General features: G+C 42.2%; 1 protein-coding gene and 1 long non-coding RNA gene across 4 annotated transcripts in view; one reads left to right on the forward strand and one right to left on the reverse strand.

The window, feature by feature from the left end:
• LOC309560904 overlaps positions 1–9,648 on the forward strand; it is a 149,759-nt gene extending 140,111 nt beyond the window's left edge. The window contains exon 3 of the long non-coding RNA XR_014225533.1: positions 9,634–9,648. This is a non-coding gene — a long non-coding RNA (uncharacterized lncRNA). The remainder of the gene's footprint in view (positions 1–9,633) is intronic.
• A 2,298-nt stretch (positions 9,649–11,946) lies between these two features.
• The window catches only part of LOC309560897 (class I histocompatibility antigen, F10 alpha chain-like), a 401,810-nt gene continuing 395,156 nt past the window's right edge, over positions 11,947–18,600 (reverse strand). For all 3 annotated transcript variants that reach the window (XM_082264587.1, XM_082264585.1, XM_082264586.1), the window contains exons 7-8: positions 17,799–17,844; positions 11,947–12,079 (exon numbers count right to left, since the gene is read on the reverse strand). In XM_082264587.1, coding sequence (XP_082120713.1) covers positions 17,801–17,844 — 44 coding nt within the window. In that variant the 3' untranslated portion in view covers positions 11,947–12,079; positions 17,799–17,800. The remainder of the gene's footprint in view (positions 12,080–17,798; positions 17,845–18,600) is intronic.

Genomic DNA, 18,600 nt, shown 5'->3' on the forward strand with positions numbered 1-18,600 from the left:
GTGCCCAGCAGTGCCGCCTCTCAGTGCCCAGCAGTGCCGCCTATCAGTGCCCAGCAGTGCCGCCTATCAGTGCTCATCAGTGCCGCCTCTCAGTGCTGCCTCTCAGTGCCGCCTCTCAGTGCTCATCAGTGCAGCATATTAGTACCTCCTCATCAGTGCCCATAAGTGCCACCTCATCAGTGCCCATAAGTGCCACCTCATCAGTGCCCATCAGTGCAGCCTATCAGTGCCCATCAGTGCCGCCTCATCAGCGCACATCAGTGAAGGAGAAAAATTTATTTTCAAAATTTACTCGCAGAAAATAAGAAAAACTTTTTTTTTTTTTTCAAAATTTTTTGTCTTTATTCTTTTTTTTTGTAAAAAATAAAAAACCCAGAGATGATTACATACCACCAAAAGAAAGCTCTATTTGTGTGAAAAAAATGATAAAAATTTCATATGGGTACAGTGTAGCATGACCGCGCAATTGTCAGTTAAAGTGTGACAGCGCTGAAAGCTGAAAATTGGCCTGGATGGGAAGGGTGTTTAAGTGCACAGAAGGCAAGTGGTTAAAATTATAAACAATCTGAAGGCACCCTTTAAAATTATAGACAGTCTTGAGGCACCATATTTTAAAATGTAATAAATTATTCTAAAAACATTACATAATGCAGCAACATCCACATGTACAGTAGGCCTTCAATGTTAGAGGTGATTTATTCTTCCAAGGCAAATACACTTTTGCACACTGGTATTGACTAGTATTCCAATGTTTCTCTTCTCCCTCAATTTCTCTCCATCAATCAGGTAATGTTACCCCAGTGCTGAGAGAGAGGGACACAGGAGGGTCAAACAAGGATGCTGTGGAGGTAACAGACATCCTCCTTATTAACAGATGACGTCATTGGTTGTTAGGATGCCAGTGTCTAGAAAGTCGTAATGGTGCATAATGAAAACCCGTGGCTTTGTGTAACTAAAAGGCAGGATTCATCCACCTGCTGGCTTTCATACAATTTTTGATACATTTTTAGGCATTTGGCTGAGGCACCCCTGAAAAAATAAATGCATCACAAGTAGCGCAATAGCATCACCAAATAATAACAAATATCTAAATCTAAATATGTAAAAATCAGACAAAAAAAAAAAAAAATATATATATATATATATATATATATATATATATATATATATATATATATATATATATATATATACACAGTGCATTGCGAAAGTATTCAGCCCCCTTGAACTTTTCGACCTTTTGCCACATTTCAGGCTTCAAACATAAAGATATAAAACTGTAAATTCTTTTTGAAGAATCAACAAGTGGGACACAATCATGAAGTGGAACGAAATTTATTGGATATTTCAAACTTTTTTAACAAATAAAAAAACTGAAAAATTGGGTGAGCAAAATTATTCAGCCCCTTAAGTTAATACTTTGTAGCGCCACCTTTTGCTGCGATTACAGCTGTAAGTCGCTTGGGGTATGTCTCTATTAGTTTTGCACATCAAGGGACTGAAATTTTTCCCCATTCCTCCTTGCAAAACAGCTCGAGCTCAGTGAGGTTGGATGGAGAGCATTTGTGAACAGCAGTTTTCAGTTCTTTCCACAGATTCTCGATTGGATTCAGGTCTGGACTTTGACTTGGCCATTCCAACACCTGGATATGTTTATTTGTGAACCATTCAAGTGTAGATTTTGCTTTATGTTTTGGATCATTGTCTTGTTGGAAGACAAATCTCCCTCCCAGTCTCAGGTCTTTTGCAGACTCCATCAGGATTTCTTCCAGAATGGTCCTGTATTTGGCTCCATCCATCTTCCCATCAATTTTAACCATCTTCCCTGTCCCTGCTGAAGAAAAGCAGGCCCAAACCATGATGCTGCCACCACCATGTTTGACAATGGGGATGGTGTGTTCAGGGTGATGAGCTGTGTTGCTTTTATGCCAAACATAACGTTTTGCATTGTTGCCAAAAAGTTCGATTTTGGTTTCATCTGACCAGAGCACCTTCTTCCATGTGTTTGGTGTGTCTCCCAGGTGGCTTGTGGCAAACTTTAAACGACACTTTTTATGGATATCTTTAAGAAATGGCTTTCTTCTTGCCACTCTTCCATAAAGGCCAGATTTGTGCAGTATACGACCGATTGTTGTCCTATGGACAGTCTCCCACCTCAGCTGTAGATCTCTGCAGTTCATCCAGAGTGATCATGGGCCTCTTGGCTGCATCTCTGATCAGTCTTCTCCTTGTATGAGCTGAAAGTTTAGAGGGACGGCCAGGTCTTTGTAGATTTGCAGTGGTCTGATACTCCTTCCATTTCAATATTATCGATTGCACAGTGCTCCTTGGGATGTTTAAAGCTTGGGAAATCTTTTTGTATCCAAATCTGGCTTTAAACTTCTCCACAACAGTATCTCGGACCTGCCTGGTGTGTTCCTTGTTCTTCATGATGCTCTCTGCGCTTTAAACGGACCTCTGAGACTATCACAGTGCAGGTGCATTAATACGGAGACTTGATTACACACAGGTGGATTCTATTTATCAACATTAGTCATTTAGGTCAACATTGGATCATTCAGAGATCCTCACTGAACTTCTGGAGAGAGTTTGCTGCACTGAAAGTAAAGGGGCTGAATAATTTTGCACGCCCAATTTTTCAGTTTTTTATTTGTTAAAAAAGTTTGAAATATCCAATAAATTTCGTTCCACTTCATGATTGTGTCCCGCTTGTTGTTGATTCTTCAAAAAAAATTACAGTTTTATATCTTTATGTTTGAAGCCTAAAATGTGGCAAAAGGTCGAAAAGTTCAAGGGGGCCGAATACTTTGGCAATGCACTGTATAATTGTGTTATTTTAAGTGCTTGCAGTGACTTTCATCAAGCAAGTGTATCAGAGGGCCTGAGGTTGTTCTTGGAGTTGAGGTGCAGAACAAAGTACCCAAAATTACCAAGCAGCGCCTTTGGGGGTTGTGCCACATATAGTAGAGTAAATGTTCACATTGCTGCATCAGAGGTTTGTTTACATTCATACATAAGGCATTTGGCATGGCATTGCACAGGGTTTATTAACTGAAGCTTTTTGGGAAGAAACTATATATCCCACAATCCGCGAGTCTCTCAATCTAGTACTGGTATAGGTGAGAGCTACACAGTAATGAAATCTGACACAGACACAAACAGGAAGAACAGAGAGATCACCATACCGAGTGAGATGTTTCATGACATTAACACACCCATAATTGTGATGCAGCAGAGGAAAATTGCTAGTATAGCCAAGTGATGGACTACAGAAAGACACTGCCCTCTTTGCGCTGGGTTCACATATGTCCAGCCGCGGTTTCAGTGCAGTTTTAAAAAGGAGTCAGGTGCAGGACTTTTTTAAAAATTGACCGCGGCCAGCCAGCAAATATGTGAACCGGCTCCATAGAGTAGGCTGCCAGTTCACGTTATGCAAATTGGATGCGGTTCAAAATGCATCCAATTCGCATATATGTGTGTGTGTGTGTGAACCTAGCCTTGTCATTTGCTTTACTTTGTACTGATATGCTGGTTTTCTTATGCAATATACCCTGCAGATTGGGGGGAAATGGGAGAACTTATGGAATTCTAAACAGAACGCTGAGGATCATGGGAACTAAATGTCCAGGGCAGCAGCCATATCATGGAATTAATGGACCCATATACTACAGTTCCCAAAAATCACTGGGGTGAAGATGGTGTGGTGGAATTGCTTTAACTAAATCAAACAGAGAGCTTTGCTCTCTTGGCACCATGGGAAATGAGGTGAGCACATCTGCTTATGTGTTCTCCCAACATTAGTAGGTCGAGTCAGCCGGGCATCTGAAGCCAGAGATCGGAAGGTGGCAGTAACATGGACATCCCTAGTGGGATTGCCGTGGCTGTATCGGTACCGCATCTACTCTTTGGGATACACAGCACCTTCTTTCCCTCCCTTCTTACACCACTGAATACTGAAACCACCTGTGTGAGGACAAAAGGGCCCCTTTCCACCACAGGAACTTTGCTTTTTTGTTGCAAGAACTGGGGAGAGTGCAGATAGACCACCTTTTAAATTGAAATTAAGTAACTGAGAGCAGAACTAATACCCATCTAACTCATACCATGTGGCAACAATACTACATTTGTACTGTGTCAATACCCTGGCAATATCACGCCAAAGCTAAGCCCACACTGAACATAAACTGCACCTAAATTATATACAAATTCATCGACTGCTGTTAAGTGCACCAACGATAATAAAGGGCCCCAGCTATAGCAGGCAGAAGAATATCACCATCACCCTTAATGCACTTTGGCAGTATACTTTAGATCCTGGTACATATTGTTGCCTTATGTTTATCTCTTATTTACTGGTTCTTACCCCACACTGATCTTTTCAACTATTATTTGCTTGCCTAGTTTTATGCCTCAAATGTTATCACTTATTTATTTTTTTTAAAGCCCGTGGTGTGTGAACACACTCGAACTAGCACCAGGTGCATAAAAAAGTGCACACACGCAAACGTGAGAACACAAAAAGTGCACAGGGTGGGCGAAAAGTCCACCTCCGAAGAGGACAGACCCTGACCTTGATCCCCAGGGTGCAAGACTCCGGACAGGGACAGAGATACTCACTGTGGTCTGCCCGGCAGAAACCAGGCAGACCCGTTCTCTGGGAGGACTGCCAAGACAGCCCACCCCAAGTACTAGGTGGGGCTCCCCCGAAGGGAGACCCCATGAGAGAGGGCGAACTAAGCCAAAAGGCCATATCCACCCCCTCCCAAGACTTTCAAGGTAGGCCTGAGGACCCACACCCTACTCATTGTGAAAAAAATGAGAAAGAAAGAGGTGACAAACCACAAATAAAAAAACACAGAAATACAAAGTGGGGGAAGGGGAAGTGGAGATGTGCTGGAGTGTCAAGGTGCAAGACCTTGACAGGCCCTTCGGCCAGGAATAAAAAATTCCTCTGGTCCCGGCCAAAAGGCCCGTCCCTAGAGGCAGGTGCGAAAAACGTGTGTGAGGTGCAGTGACCAAGGTGCCCGAAAAACTCGATGTGAGCTCCCCCACTGTGAGAATTAAGGCACCCCTGGGGCACATACACCACAGGCTTCTTTCGGGTCCCAGCCTACGGCCATACCACTGCAGCCCATCCCTACCAGGAGGCATCAGAGCTTAGGGAGAGCCTGCCTTCAACTGGGGACAAGCCTTTTTCAAGGCCAGATTCAACCCAGGAGGAAAGGCCCTCCCACCACCATCACCATTCCTTACCAATCACATACAAATGTTATCACTTATACTATATTTCAATATAATGAGATTTACCTCTACCAGTTTGTTTGATGTCTGCTTCTTGACAAAGTATCATCATTGTGCTTCTGGTATAGCTTTCAGTGAATTCAGCGCCATTACAAAATGTGTCTGACTAATCTAGAGTGACACGGGGCTGAGGTACTTGTGAGGTCAAGGCCAAAGGTCGGACAACCCATCCTATTCAGTGGTTCCTGCGGTGGTAGCGCTACACTAGGAATGAACTGGATGCTGTGTGAACAGGACGTTGTATCTCTCTCTGGTGAATAGGGATAAGCTAAATGCAAATTAGTGAAGCCATATCACTGATGTATTCATTCACAAGCATAACATTTTTCCCAGCCCATTCTTTTACCAGGGACCTTCCTCTATATTGATATTGCAAAATGGAAAAACTAAAAATCACTCTTTAATTGGCAATTCCTGTTCTGTAAGAAGATGGACAAGAAAGGTAAGGTACTTAGGTGGACTTATTCACTTGACCTCCAGAAGATTTTACCCCCTTCATGACCTGGACATTTCTTGCTATTTAGCACTGTACTACTTTATCTGGCATTCGCTTGGTTATGCAAAACTATGCAAATGAAATTGATATAATTTTTCACACAAATAGAGCTTTCTTTTGGTGGTTGATCAGCACTGGAAAATTTTATAAAAAAATATTTTCTACTTTCTGTTATATAACATATCCAATAAAATCGAATTTCTTCATACATTTAGGCCAAAATGTATTCTGCTACATGTCTTTAGTAAAAAATCCTAATATGTGTATATTATTTGGTTTGTTCTGAAAGTTATAGTGTCTACAAACTATGGGATAAATATTTGAAAATTGATCAATCCTGATGTCAGACAATCTCATTTCTTGAGCGCCCTTGAAATGCCAGGGTAGAACAGATATGCCCAGGTATTTAGTAGGAGGATGCCCAGGTATTTAGTAGGAGGCATGGCAGGTTTTTTGAAGAAGTCATTTTTTTGTCACAATTGTTTTGAAAAAGAAGAAATTAAATACATTTTTCACATTTTTTTTTTTTTTTTTTGCATACTGTCACCATTGCAGTACAACGTCATCAGGTGACTGGTGTGGTCATGATCATGGATACTGACTGGTGACAGAATGCTAAAAACATAAATACAACCTTTTCAACACAGTTTTAACATTTGTTTATATATACTTTAAATCAGAGTAGTTCAGTGTCACCATAGTGACACTGTACTACTATGGGGGGTGATCACGGATTTTTAGTTTACACTTTGATTGCTGGTACAGTGATGATCAGTGTAACAGCAATGTTTTAAACTATCATTAATTCATATCAGCTGTAATTACTATTGTGTGATACGATTGGCCCACAGCTATCACATGGTACAGGGTGCTGTGATTGCCCAGGTACAATGTGATGGCTTTGGGCCAATCGCAGCTTCACAATACTAAGCACAGCTGTTATGAAAAAAAACCTTTTCTTAACAGTGGTGTTTTCGATGTGATTATTTGATCGCATAGCAGCCAAGTACCAGGAGCCACAATCCGCTGTGTCCAGTGGAGCGGGAGGTACACTTTGTGCCAATCAATCGGCTACATACATGTAAGTCAGTGGTTCTCAATTCTGGGCCTCAGGACCCACTAATAGGCCAGGTTTGCAAGATAACTGAAATACATCACAGGTGATATAATATTTTGCTGCTCAGTGATTGCAGTATTCTAGTCTGCATCTCCCCAAGGTAATACTTAAAATCTGACCTGTTAGTGGGCCCTGAGGACCAGAGTTGAGAACCACTGATGTAAGTAATTGTGCCTTGCAGTGTGACACCTGCACGCAGTATAATTACTGAGGGAGGGACGGCATGTGGTTAATGGATGGAGAGCTCAGAGTGGTTTTCACTACTCTGAGCTATGGATCTCCCCAACATATAGAAGTAAGAGAAGCTATCCAATGGTTTTATCTCAAAGACACGTATAAGATCAGTTCGACCAGATTGGATGGTGTATGGGAGTCTGCACTAGTATAATGGGAATGATAAGCTACTGATGTACTTTCTAAATTTATGTGGCTTTCTTTCTGAGATTCTGCCCTAATATCAACGCAATTACTCGATGGGGGTTTTTCTTTTCTCTGTGCACAATTCCAAGTTTTGAGGCAGAGCTGATGCACTAGCTGTTAACAAACAAATAAATAAGAAAATGGTGCAAATTAAAGTTTTGGTGGTGGAAAATTTCAAGGAAAAGAATTGCTGGAGTGGTTCTGCCCCTCTAGTGATCCCTCATTTGGATGCCTGTGTCTCCTGTAAGAGCAGGAAGAGGGGAGAGCTGTGCAGCAGCCGGGGAAAGCACTGGATTGTGAGAGGAGACAGGTAGGTGTTCAGGAATAGTGGGGAGTATTTTACCTTAACGCAGAGAAAAAAAACACTTAAACTTTAGAACCACTTTCACTTTATTCAAAGGTCGACTCCAGACACAACAACTTGAATATTCTCATCAATAATTACTGATCACTCTGTTTTCGGGTCTGCTCTGAGCAGAGAGCGGTGACGGTCAGTCACTGCTCTGTTCTCTGCCCCTTTAATAATCACTGGAGGACGAGGCATGAGAGGGGACAGGAGTGGCTGGCTCAGGCTCTCAGTTGCATGTTGAGAGGCTCAGCCAGCTGCCAGTCATGAATCTGGGTGGATCCAGACATTATTTTTGGGATCCTCTCAGCGTCTGGAGTGGCTTTGTGATTTCAGATGACAGTGGGCTTTAGTCCGCTATTGGCTCATTCTGGGTTACAGGAGTGCAAAAGTAAGTGCAGTTTTTGACCCACATGAGAAATACGGTCAAAAGAGCTTCTATTTGTTTCTCTTTCTGCCACAGAGATATGTCATATGGGGTTTTAGTCCAAATTCACACTGGCAAAGCACACAAGGGCCATATTTTGCCTGCACAGGGATACACAGATGTTCCATGCATCTAACTGCAGACCATCCATGTCAATTGGGACACAGCAGCTGCACCCACATCTGTGTGGGTGTCTGTGTGGTGCATGCTCCCAAATTAGTGTATGTTTGATGACATGCAACTGTACCCACACGCATGTGAAACTGGGAGCAGCAATTGTGTCCACGAAGCTGCTGTGTCCCAATCAACATGATAGGGAATGCCTGCACAGAACACCTCTGTACCCCATGAAGGCAAAAAATGGCCCTTAAATGGGTGTATGCTTAAGTACATCCATGTGAATGAGGCCTTACACACACTCCTGGCTGTTGCAACAAAAGGGTTAAAGCCCATTTCCAGTGATTCCCCACCCCATCATCCTTTCTTTATTTTTACAGTTGTAATGTAATTTACATTTTCCAAAAGTAAAAGTTATTTAATCAACCTAAAAATGAAAAATTACAATAAAAAACATATTTAATGTACAAATCCGATTCCAAAAAAGTTGGGACACTGTGCAAATTGTGAATAAAAACAGAATGAAATGATGTGGAAGTTTCAAATTTCAATATTTTATTCAGAATAAATCCTAGATGACATATCAAATGTTTAAACTGAGAAAATGTTTCATTTTAAGGGAAAAATAAGTTGATTTTAAATTTCATGGCATCAACACATCTCAAAAAAGTTGGGACAAGGCCATGTTTACCACTGTGTGGCATCCCCTCTTCTTTTTATAACAATCTGCAAACGTCTGGGGACTGAGGAGACAAGTTGCTCAAGTTTAGGAATCATTATGCCCTAGTGGCAAGGTTTATTCCATTTTTTGCCATGTGTACTTTGATCCACCACTATCGCCCCCTAAGGGGTGTGTGAAGAATCTTTTCTGGTTTTTATGTTCATCAACAATAAAGTGTTTTTCCTTTTATCTATTGTGCCTTTAAAGTCCATTTTTTCTCTGCCTTTTCAAACTTAAGATTTTTAGGATGTGGCACATGGTTCTATACTATATTACGCCCCTATTTCTTGCTGCAATAGGGTTGGCGTATCAGTTTTGATCTATTAACCTGTGTTTTGGCCATACTATGTAGAGTAACAGGTACACGTTAATCTAAGGAATGAAAACAACAAGTATTTGTCCAATGTCGTCACTAGGGTTGGTGTCACCTGGTGCGGTAAACCATGGTGTCACCTCCCCCACTAGCCTGCCACATTTATCTGTGCTCTGTTCTGCCACTACAGAGTGAAAGTAGGACAGTCAGTAGGCCACTGAGCAGGCTAAGCGAATTGGCGCAGTTCTCTCACCTAGCCTGCCACAGTGCTATTTTATGGGGTCACCCCTCTGGCGGGTGTCACCGGGGTGCGATCTACACCCCCATAGCGACGCCGCTGTATTTATCCCCTTTCCTCCCCCTCCTGGTGGTCAGCAGAATGTGAAATCCATTAGGAATGATTAGCAAGATTGAAAAATGAGGCCACACTCCATGGAAATCCCACTGGTAAGTTTAATGTGTCTCGCTAGCGGTTTACACAGTTCCCACCTATGACGGTACTAACCGTCACTATGAGTGAAAGACAGATAAGTAATGGTTTGGATTGCTTAAATATTTGTCAACAAAATCTTCATATAGAAATATGAAGATTTAATACCACCTTACACAGTGTATTCCATGCTTGGCTGTGAGAGACACAGACTGTCATTCGCAGACTTCCCTATTGTTTGTGTATTGGAAGGGAATGTGTATTGTGTTAAAGTTTACCTGTCTGTTCCATTGTTAAATACCTCACATTGTTCTGTCTGTCTACCTTAAGAGAAACTTATAGGTATGTGGATTGGATGCTAAGGGGGAGGGGGGGATTGTCTCACATTGTATATTTTTGTGTACACTGTATGAAAGTGTAAAACTCTGTTCCTATTGGATTGTGAATATCACGTCCAGTCTTCAACAAGGTCCACCTAGGCGGTAACCTTGTGGGTGAAAACTGTATATAAGTCTGTTCAATAAAGGAGTTCTAGAGTTACTTCACCCTCAATCTAGAGTCCTGTCTCTTATTGGGGGAATCTGCTGCAAGGGATTGCTATGGTCTTCCATACTCCCTTAGAGAATCACTAAGCTCTTGTAAGAGCTTGTTCTGCTGCACTCTTTGGGGAATGAGAGGTTCACCCACAGGAACCTGGAGCCTTGTCGTAGGTCCAGGGTGGGTAGGAGACAACGAGACCCTAACCAAGCTGCGGCGGTTCGTGGGGTCTGAAGTGGTTACGGTGTCTGGTGGAGTGCTTGGAGCCCCTCGGGAAGCACTAGGAGCATCTTTCAATGGAGGTACCCAGGTCGGGGTGCCCTGTTCCGTTTCACCACCTTCATGCCAAAACCACTGACTGCCCATCCTTTGGCTTTATCAGAGACCTTGGAGGAGCAAAACCTGTAAGAGGTGTGGGGCAAAAGGACAGGGACTGTGTCAACAGCCAGCTACACACAATAAACTTACCAGTAGGATTTCCATAGAGTGCAGTCTTGTTTTTCAGTTTTGCTATACATACTGAGCTAGATGACCTCCTGAGAGCAATGGGCTTCCCAAGAGGCTGTTTTAGGAGCTTGGAGTGGTACAGCCTTTATTGTTTTTGCCCTTAGGATGCTGTTTTATTGATTACCGGGGATGCAAGAGATTAGGGGACATGATTGCTCACTCCCTTTGACATAATTGCTCTAATAGAGTAGTACCATAATGAGTTAGAATATGGGCTTCCTAAATTGGCAGACACTAACTAAACTGCAAAGGGATCAGGATTGGAGTAAGAGGTTGGATCGCCTAAAGAAAATGGAGTTCTGCTTCAATATTGACTTGCCTGAACTACTAGTAATCTAGGAAAGAGCTAACCAATCCACTTGCCACTATTCTGTCTAATTCTGTCATTCATGTCCAAGGTATTACCTTCTGCAACAAAAAACCTTCAGACTTTGCTGGCAGCCATGATTTCCATATTTAGTGGTCTTCAATTATCTACAACTAATAAATTAATGTTTGTATAAACCTATTCCTTTCTTTGATCAAGTTGGTCCTATGTTTGTAGATTGGCTTCTCCAATCTGGGGCTCACTCAATCTCATACGGCCAGATCACTTACAAGGCTCATCCAATCTCACACGGCCAGAGCTTTTACATATTTGGCCATACACACCTACTGGCACAGTAGTTATCCTGCAATCTGTTTTTTTCCTACCCATTCAATGATTGGGTTTGAGAGTTGAGGTTACCCTGTGCACATGCTGATTACCAGTAAATTGGGCCTATGATGGCATTTCTTGGCCGTACAACTGTAAGGATGTGATCTGAAAGTCTAAATATGATTGGTGGCTGTGGTCAACACAGCAGTTCTTATTTAAGGCACATTTTAGAAGGAGGACAACTGTGGACTCTGGAATACAACATGGCTACCAGTATAGTATGGACATTTATATTAGACACAGTTAATACTTCAGTAGGCCTAATGGAACATGTAATAAATACTTTTCACAAAGATGACCTCAGTGTTCTGCATTACAATATCAAATCAGCCATGGATATGAAGAACCATGGAATTTCACCTCTAGAAAAATGCAGAATGAATGGCCGCCACAGATCCCACCAGCTGCTGAATGTATAATACTTAAAGTGCCCATGTTACACCTATCTGGTGTGTGTGGTAGAGATTCTAAAATTCCCTAACATGTCTTCTTAAAATGTTCTAAAAATCCTAACTAATTATGTTTGCATTTATACTGATTCTGGAATATGACAGGTTCTCTTTAATCACAAAGTGTGTATTTATAAAAAGAAGCAAAGCTAGAATTGTATGCAAATAAAAAAACAGTCTCCATTCTTCTCCTTTGTGGACCTGCAAAGAACAAAAAGTATATATTTATATAGTCCTATATCAGAAGTTTTGTTACTCTCATCAGTAAATGTTTTATTATCAGTCCTATCCATAAATGTGAGGAAGGGTACAGTGTTCATCCAATGTAAAATGGAGTCTTCACCAAACATGTTCTACACATTGAAAACCTAAATCAGCTTTATTATAGTCTGATAATACACATTCTTCCTTATTTGTGGATAGTGTTTATAACACTTATTTGGATCATATAACATTTCTTAATAAGGTCATTAGTTCTTCGTGATGCCGCTGAGGTGTAGGGCCTCATTGGCACTCAGGCTAGTAGGAATGCCAGCGTAAGAAAAACTCATCCAGTGACCAATGAACCTTTAAGCATGAGGCCGCCGCTCACCATAGCCAATCCTGGTGTGGATGTATACATGTGAAATCCTCAGTCAATGCCCCTCCTCAGACAATGTCCCCTGACATGTTTGACCCATAGGGGTTATTTAAGCCCCAGTAGTCAGGGGCATGGCCTGAGGAGTAGCATTGATTGAGGCTTTCACATGTATACATCTACACCAGGATCGGCTATGGTGAGCGGCGGTCTCCTGCTTAAAATTATATAAAATGATTTGCATACCTTGACTGTTTAACATAAAATAAAAAAGACTTGTGAAAACTAGACAAAAAATATATCTGCAAGCTTCGGAGACAGCTAAGTTCTAACATTCGCATCACCTGAACAAGAGACCTGAGCTGTTTTGAAAGCCTGCAATTTTTATTGACTCAACCAAAGAGAAAGTACCATTTAGGGCCAATTAAATGTTGTTATAGTAATGAGCGGAGTGTGGTGCATTAACCCCTTCCGTACCGCGTCATGTAAAATGACGTCGGCACAAATCCTTTCTCGATCCGGGCGGACGTCATATGACGGCGCCCGGATCTCCCCGCTACTGCGCGCACCCGGGGGCGCGCAGCGCGGCGATCGGGGGTGAGGCTCGTCCCTCGGACTGAGCCCAACCCCGATCAAGGTAAACAGCCAATGAAATTGGCTGTTTACCACGTGATCGGCTGTGTCAATCACAGCCGATCACATGAGCGGCTCCAGCGCGAGCCGCTCCTTCCTTCCTTAATGCGCGCCCCCGGGGGCGCGCAGCGCGGCGATCGGGGACGAGGCTCGTCCCTCGGACAGAGTCGATCCCCGATCTAGGTAAAGAGCCAATGAAATTATTGGCTCGTTACCACGTGACCGGCTGTGTCCAATCACAGCCGGTCACAAATGTCATCAGAGAACACGGTAACTAGCTGTCACCGTGTTCTCCTCCTCACACACTGATCCTGTGTGAGGAGGAGATTGTGGTAACAGCTAGTTACCAAGTACAGTGCACCCCAAACACACTGATTGCCCCCCCCCCCCCAATAAAGAGCACCTGTCACTAGCCCATCAAAGTACCCGAGTACCTGTCACCAGCCCATCAGGTATTCTGATGACAGGTACTCGGGTACTCTGATGACAGGTACTCTGATGGGCTGGTGACAGGTACTCGGGTACTCTGATGATGGGTACTCGGGTACTCTGATGACAGGTACTCGGGTACTCTGATGACGGGTACTCGGGTACTCTGATGACAGGTACTCGGGTACTCTGATGACAGGTACTCGGGTACTCTGATGACAGGTACTCGGGTACTCTGATGACAGGTACTCGGGTACTCTGATGACAGGTACTCGGGTACACTGATGACGGGTACTCAGGTACTCTGATGACAGGTACTCGGGTACTCTGATGACAGGTACTCGGGTACGCTGATGACGGGTACTCGGATACTCTGATGACGGGTACTCTGATGACAGGTACTCGGGTACTCTGATGACAGGTACTCGGGTACGCTGATGACGGGTACTCAGGTACTCTGATGACAGGTACTCGGGTACTCTGATGACAGGTACTCGGGTACGCTGATGACGGGTACTCGGATACTCTGATGACGGGTACTCGGGTACTCTGATGACAGGTACTCGGGTACTCTGATGACAGGTACTCGGGTACTCTGACGACAGGTACTCTGGTACTTTGAGTACCCGTCATCGGAGTACCCAAGTACCTGTCACCTACCCAGAGTACCCAAGTACCTGTCACCTACCCAACAGAGTACCCGAGTACCTTCCACCTGCTCATCAGAGTACCTGACACCTGAAGTACCCGAGTACTTGCCACCTGCTCATCATTACCCATCACTACTCATCAGTACTCATCAGTACCCATCAGTACCTATCACCTATTAGTATCAGTACTGATCATCCGTACCCATCATCAGTACAGTATCAGTATCACCTATCAGTATCAGTACTACTCATCAGTACCTATCACCTGCCTGTCACCTGCCCATAAGAGTACCCGAGTACCTGTCACCTGCCTATCGGAGTACCCGAGTACCTGTCACCTGCCTATCGGAGTACTCGAGTACCTGCCACTTGCTCATCAGTACCAGAGTACCTGTCACCTGCCCAGCAAAGTACCCGAGTACCTGTCACCCTTCATACAGCCACCATGTCCAAGTCCAAAAAGGTTTATATACGCCCTCCGTTTAAACCTAAATACCGGTGTTATGGCAGCAGATAGCTGCCATAACCCTGGTATTTTTTTAAACGGTGGACGGTTGGCTTTCCGATAAGGGTGGTCCCAGCGGCGGATTCGCCGCGGGATCACCCTTCCGGGGTGGCGGAAAAGGTGCCCCCCCTCCCTCCCGCTGCATTCTGGTCCTTTTCCCCGCTTACCGGACCCGCCGACAGCGGGGAAAACGATCTGGTCCCAGATCCTCACAGACAGGATGTCGAGTGAGGGCAAGCTTGCCCTCACTTGACTCTATGGTCTTGGAGGACCGGAGCTACGGCAAACGTCATTGCCTAGCAACCAGTTTAAAGGTCCCTTTTTTTTTTTCATTTTATTTAATTTTTTTTTCATTTCTTTTTTTTTATTTTTTCTATCTTTTAGTGTATTTGTGAGATCTGAGGACTTTTTGACCCCAGATCTCACAAAAAAGAGGTCCTGTCGTGCCTTTTTCTATTACAAGTAATGTTTACATTTCTTGTAATAGAAATAAAAATGATCATTTTTTTTTTTTTTAAAAAACAGTGTAAAAATAAAAAATAATAAATAAAATAAATAGTAAAAAAAAAAAAAAATGAAAGCGCCCTGTCCCCGCGAGCTCGCGCGCAGAAGCGAACGCTTACGGAAACCCCGCCCACATATGTAAACAGTGTTCAAACTACACATGTGAGGTATCGTCGCGATCGTTAGAGCAAGAGCAATAATTTGAGCCCTAGACCTCCTCTGTAACTCTAAGATAGCAACCTGTAGAAATTTTTAAAATGTCGCCTATGGGGATTTTTAAGTACCAAAGTTTGTCACCATTCTGTGAGCGTGCGCAATTTTGAAGCATGACATGTTGGGTATCTATTTACTTGGCGTAACATTATCTTTCACATTATGGAAAACAATTGGGCTAACTTTACTGTTTTCTTATTTTTTTATTAAAAAAAGTGATTTTTTTCCCAAAAAATTGCGTTTGGAAGACCGCTGCGCAAATACGGTGTGATAAAAAATATTGCAATAATCTCCATTTTATTCTCTAGGGTCTCTGCTAAAAAAAAAATATATAATGTTTTGGGGTTCTAAGTAGTTTTCTAGCAAAAACAACTGATTTTAGCTTGTAAACACCAAATGTCAAAAATAGGCCTAGGCAAGTGGCTAGGATGCATGATGATGCTCCTTGGATGTTTAGGCCCCTCTATATGGCTAGGCTGTGAAAAAGTCTCACACATGTGGTATTGCCATACTCAGGAGGAGTGGCAGAATGAATTTTGGGGTGTCATTTTTGCTATGTACATACTATGTGTTAGGAATATTGTATAAATTTACAACTTTGTGTAAAAAAAAAGTTTTTATTTTTTTCCCACATTTTCCAAAAACTTGTGGAAAAAAATGACATGTTCAAAGGACCCATAATGCCTCATAGAATATACGTTGGAGTGTTTGCTTTCCAAAATGGGGTCATTTTGTGGACTTTTCCATTGTATTGGTGCTCTAGGGCCTTGAAAAGTGTGATAGTTAGTAAGAAAGTTTTATGTGTATTTATGCTCCTAAAACGCCTTATGGTGCTACTTGGACGTGGAGTCTCTTTTTGTGGCCAGGCTGTGTAAAAGTCTCACACATGTGGTATCACCATACTCAGAAGGAGTAGCAGAATGAATTTTGGGGTGTCATTTTTGCTGTGTACATGCTATGTGTTAGAAATAGCTTATAAATTGACAACGTTTGGGAAAAAAAAAGAAAATAAAATGTTTTCTTCATTTTCCCAAGAATTGTGGGAAAAAATTATAACTTCAAAAAACTCACCATGCCTCTTACTAAATACCTTGGACTGTCTACTTTACAAAAAGGGGTCATTTGGGGGGTATTTGTACTGTCCTGACATTTCAGGGCCTCAAGAAAGGAGATAGGCCATCAGTACATCTGGTGTGATAAATTTTCAGTAATTGGTACCATAGCTTCTAGACTCAATAACTTTCACACAGACTAAATAATATACACTAATTTGGGTTAATTTTACCAGAGATATGTAGCAGTATAAATTTTGGCCCAAATGTATGAAGAAAAATTAATTTTTTGCAAAATTTTATAATAGAAACTAAAAAAAAGTGTTTTTTTTGCAAAATTTTTGCTCTTTTTTTGCTTATATCACGAAAAAAAAAAACCCCAGTTGTGATCAAATACCACCAAAAGAAAGCTCTATTTGTGTGAAAAAAATGATAAAAATTTTGTTTGGTTACAGTGTAGCATGACTGAGCAATTGTCATTCAAAGTGTGAGAGTGCTGAAAGCTGAAAATTGGTCTGGGCAGGAAGGGGGTCTAACTGCTCTGTATGGAAGCGGTTAAAGTGCTATTCATTAAGCAAATAACCACTGGGGTTTTTATATTTTTTCAAAACAAACAAACAAACAAAAAAAAAGACCAAAAACTTTGAAAAAAAAAAAATCATAGTTTGCTATAATATTTTGTAAACAGGTCGTTTTTCAACTTCACTGATGGGCACTGAAGAGGCTGCACTGGAGGACACTGAAGGGCTCTGATAGGCAGCACTAAAGGGCACTGATAGGTGACACTGATGGGCACTGATTGGCACTGTTGGGACTGCACTGATATTTAGAAAACTGATAATCAGTGCTGATGTCCCTATAACAGAAGCAGGTTATCAACTTTATTATTCTCTCCTCACGCTGACTGTGAGGAAAGAAAAGTTGATAACCGGCTTCTGTTTACATCCTGTGATCAGCTGCCATTGGCCCTTTACCCTGATCAGTGATCAGCTGAGTCCCAAGGACTCGGTGATCACGGAGCGCGCTGCCCACATGCTGCAGGGGATGGGTGGGAAGCGCAGACACGGAAGGACGTCCAGGACCATCTGGGGGCCACCAAGTGACTTAGTAGGTAGAAGTGGGTGGAGATCTGAGTTTAAGGACCTCCTGACTTGTTCAACCAGTTTTAGGAGAGTTAAACATTTTCATGTTCACAATTTTTACAGTGAATACCATATGTTTTTAAAGATGGGATTTATAGCCTTCCTTGGACATATGAGGCAGTCTCTTGTTGGCAATGTCTAGTTGGGTTTCTTTGAGCAATGTGTCAAATCAAATGTAACAAATTTAGAATATTAATAGAGAACTGAAAACTTACATTCAGGCCTTCACTTCCTTGGAGTTGTCAGAAGCGGTGTCGGATGCTGTAAAATATAAAGTAATGATTACCATGTGCTTCTATTATAGTACTAACTTGCTTGAGGTAAATGTCACCATATTAGTGCACTTGCAATAGAAACAATTGAGTGTGTTAATGAAAAAAAAAAAAAAGTATTACGGACAGTACTAAGATGGCTATATCTGAATTGTGACGGAACCATCCAGCATCCGGCTTGGGTGCTTTCGTCAGTATTCAGCTTCCTCCAGTCTGGACCTAGGAACCAAGTATTATGGCTGAGCATCCAAGGACTAGACAACACTATCTTAGGTGCAAACTGGAACTTGAACTCTTTGTTGTAAATTCACACAGAATATATACCACACAGGATCAGGTAGAGCCTGATCACATTATCATATACAATGCAAACTATAAACAGGAATATAACTAACATACCTAAGGAACAGCCAACATAAACATTAAGCTAATTAAAGTGAAGCTCCACCGAAAAGGGGAAGCCCTGCTTATTTGCCTCCTTCCCCCCTCCGCTGCCACATTTGGCACCTTTTGGGGAGAGCAGCTACCTGGTTTTGACAGGTACCCGCTCCCACTTCCAGCTGACTTTGCCGCAGTTTGACCGCAGTCCCGCAAAAAAAAAAAAATCAAAGCTCGCCGCCATTACTAGCAAAAAAAACAAAACAAAACAATAAAAATGACATAAATCTTTTCTGTAGTTAGTAGACGCGATAACTTTTGTGCAAACCAATCAAAATACGCTTATTGTGATTTTTTTACTAAAAAT

The sequence above is a fragment of the Pelophylax lessonae genome (assembly GCF_965119305.1).
Source record: "Pelophylax lessonae genome assembly, chromosome: 7".
NCBI lineage: Eukaryota > Metazoa > Chordata > Amphibia > Anura > Ranidae > Pelophylax > Pelophylax lessonae.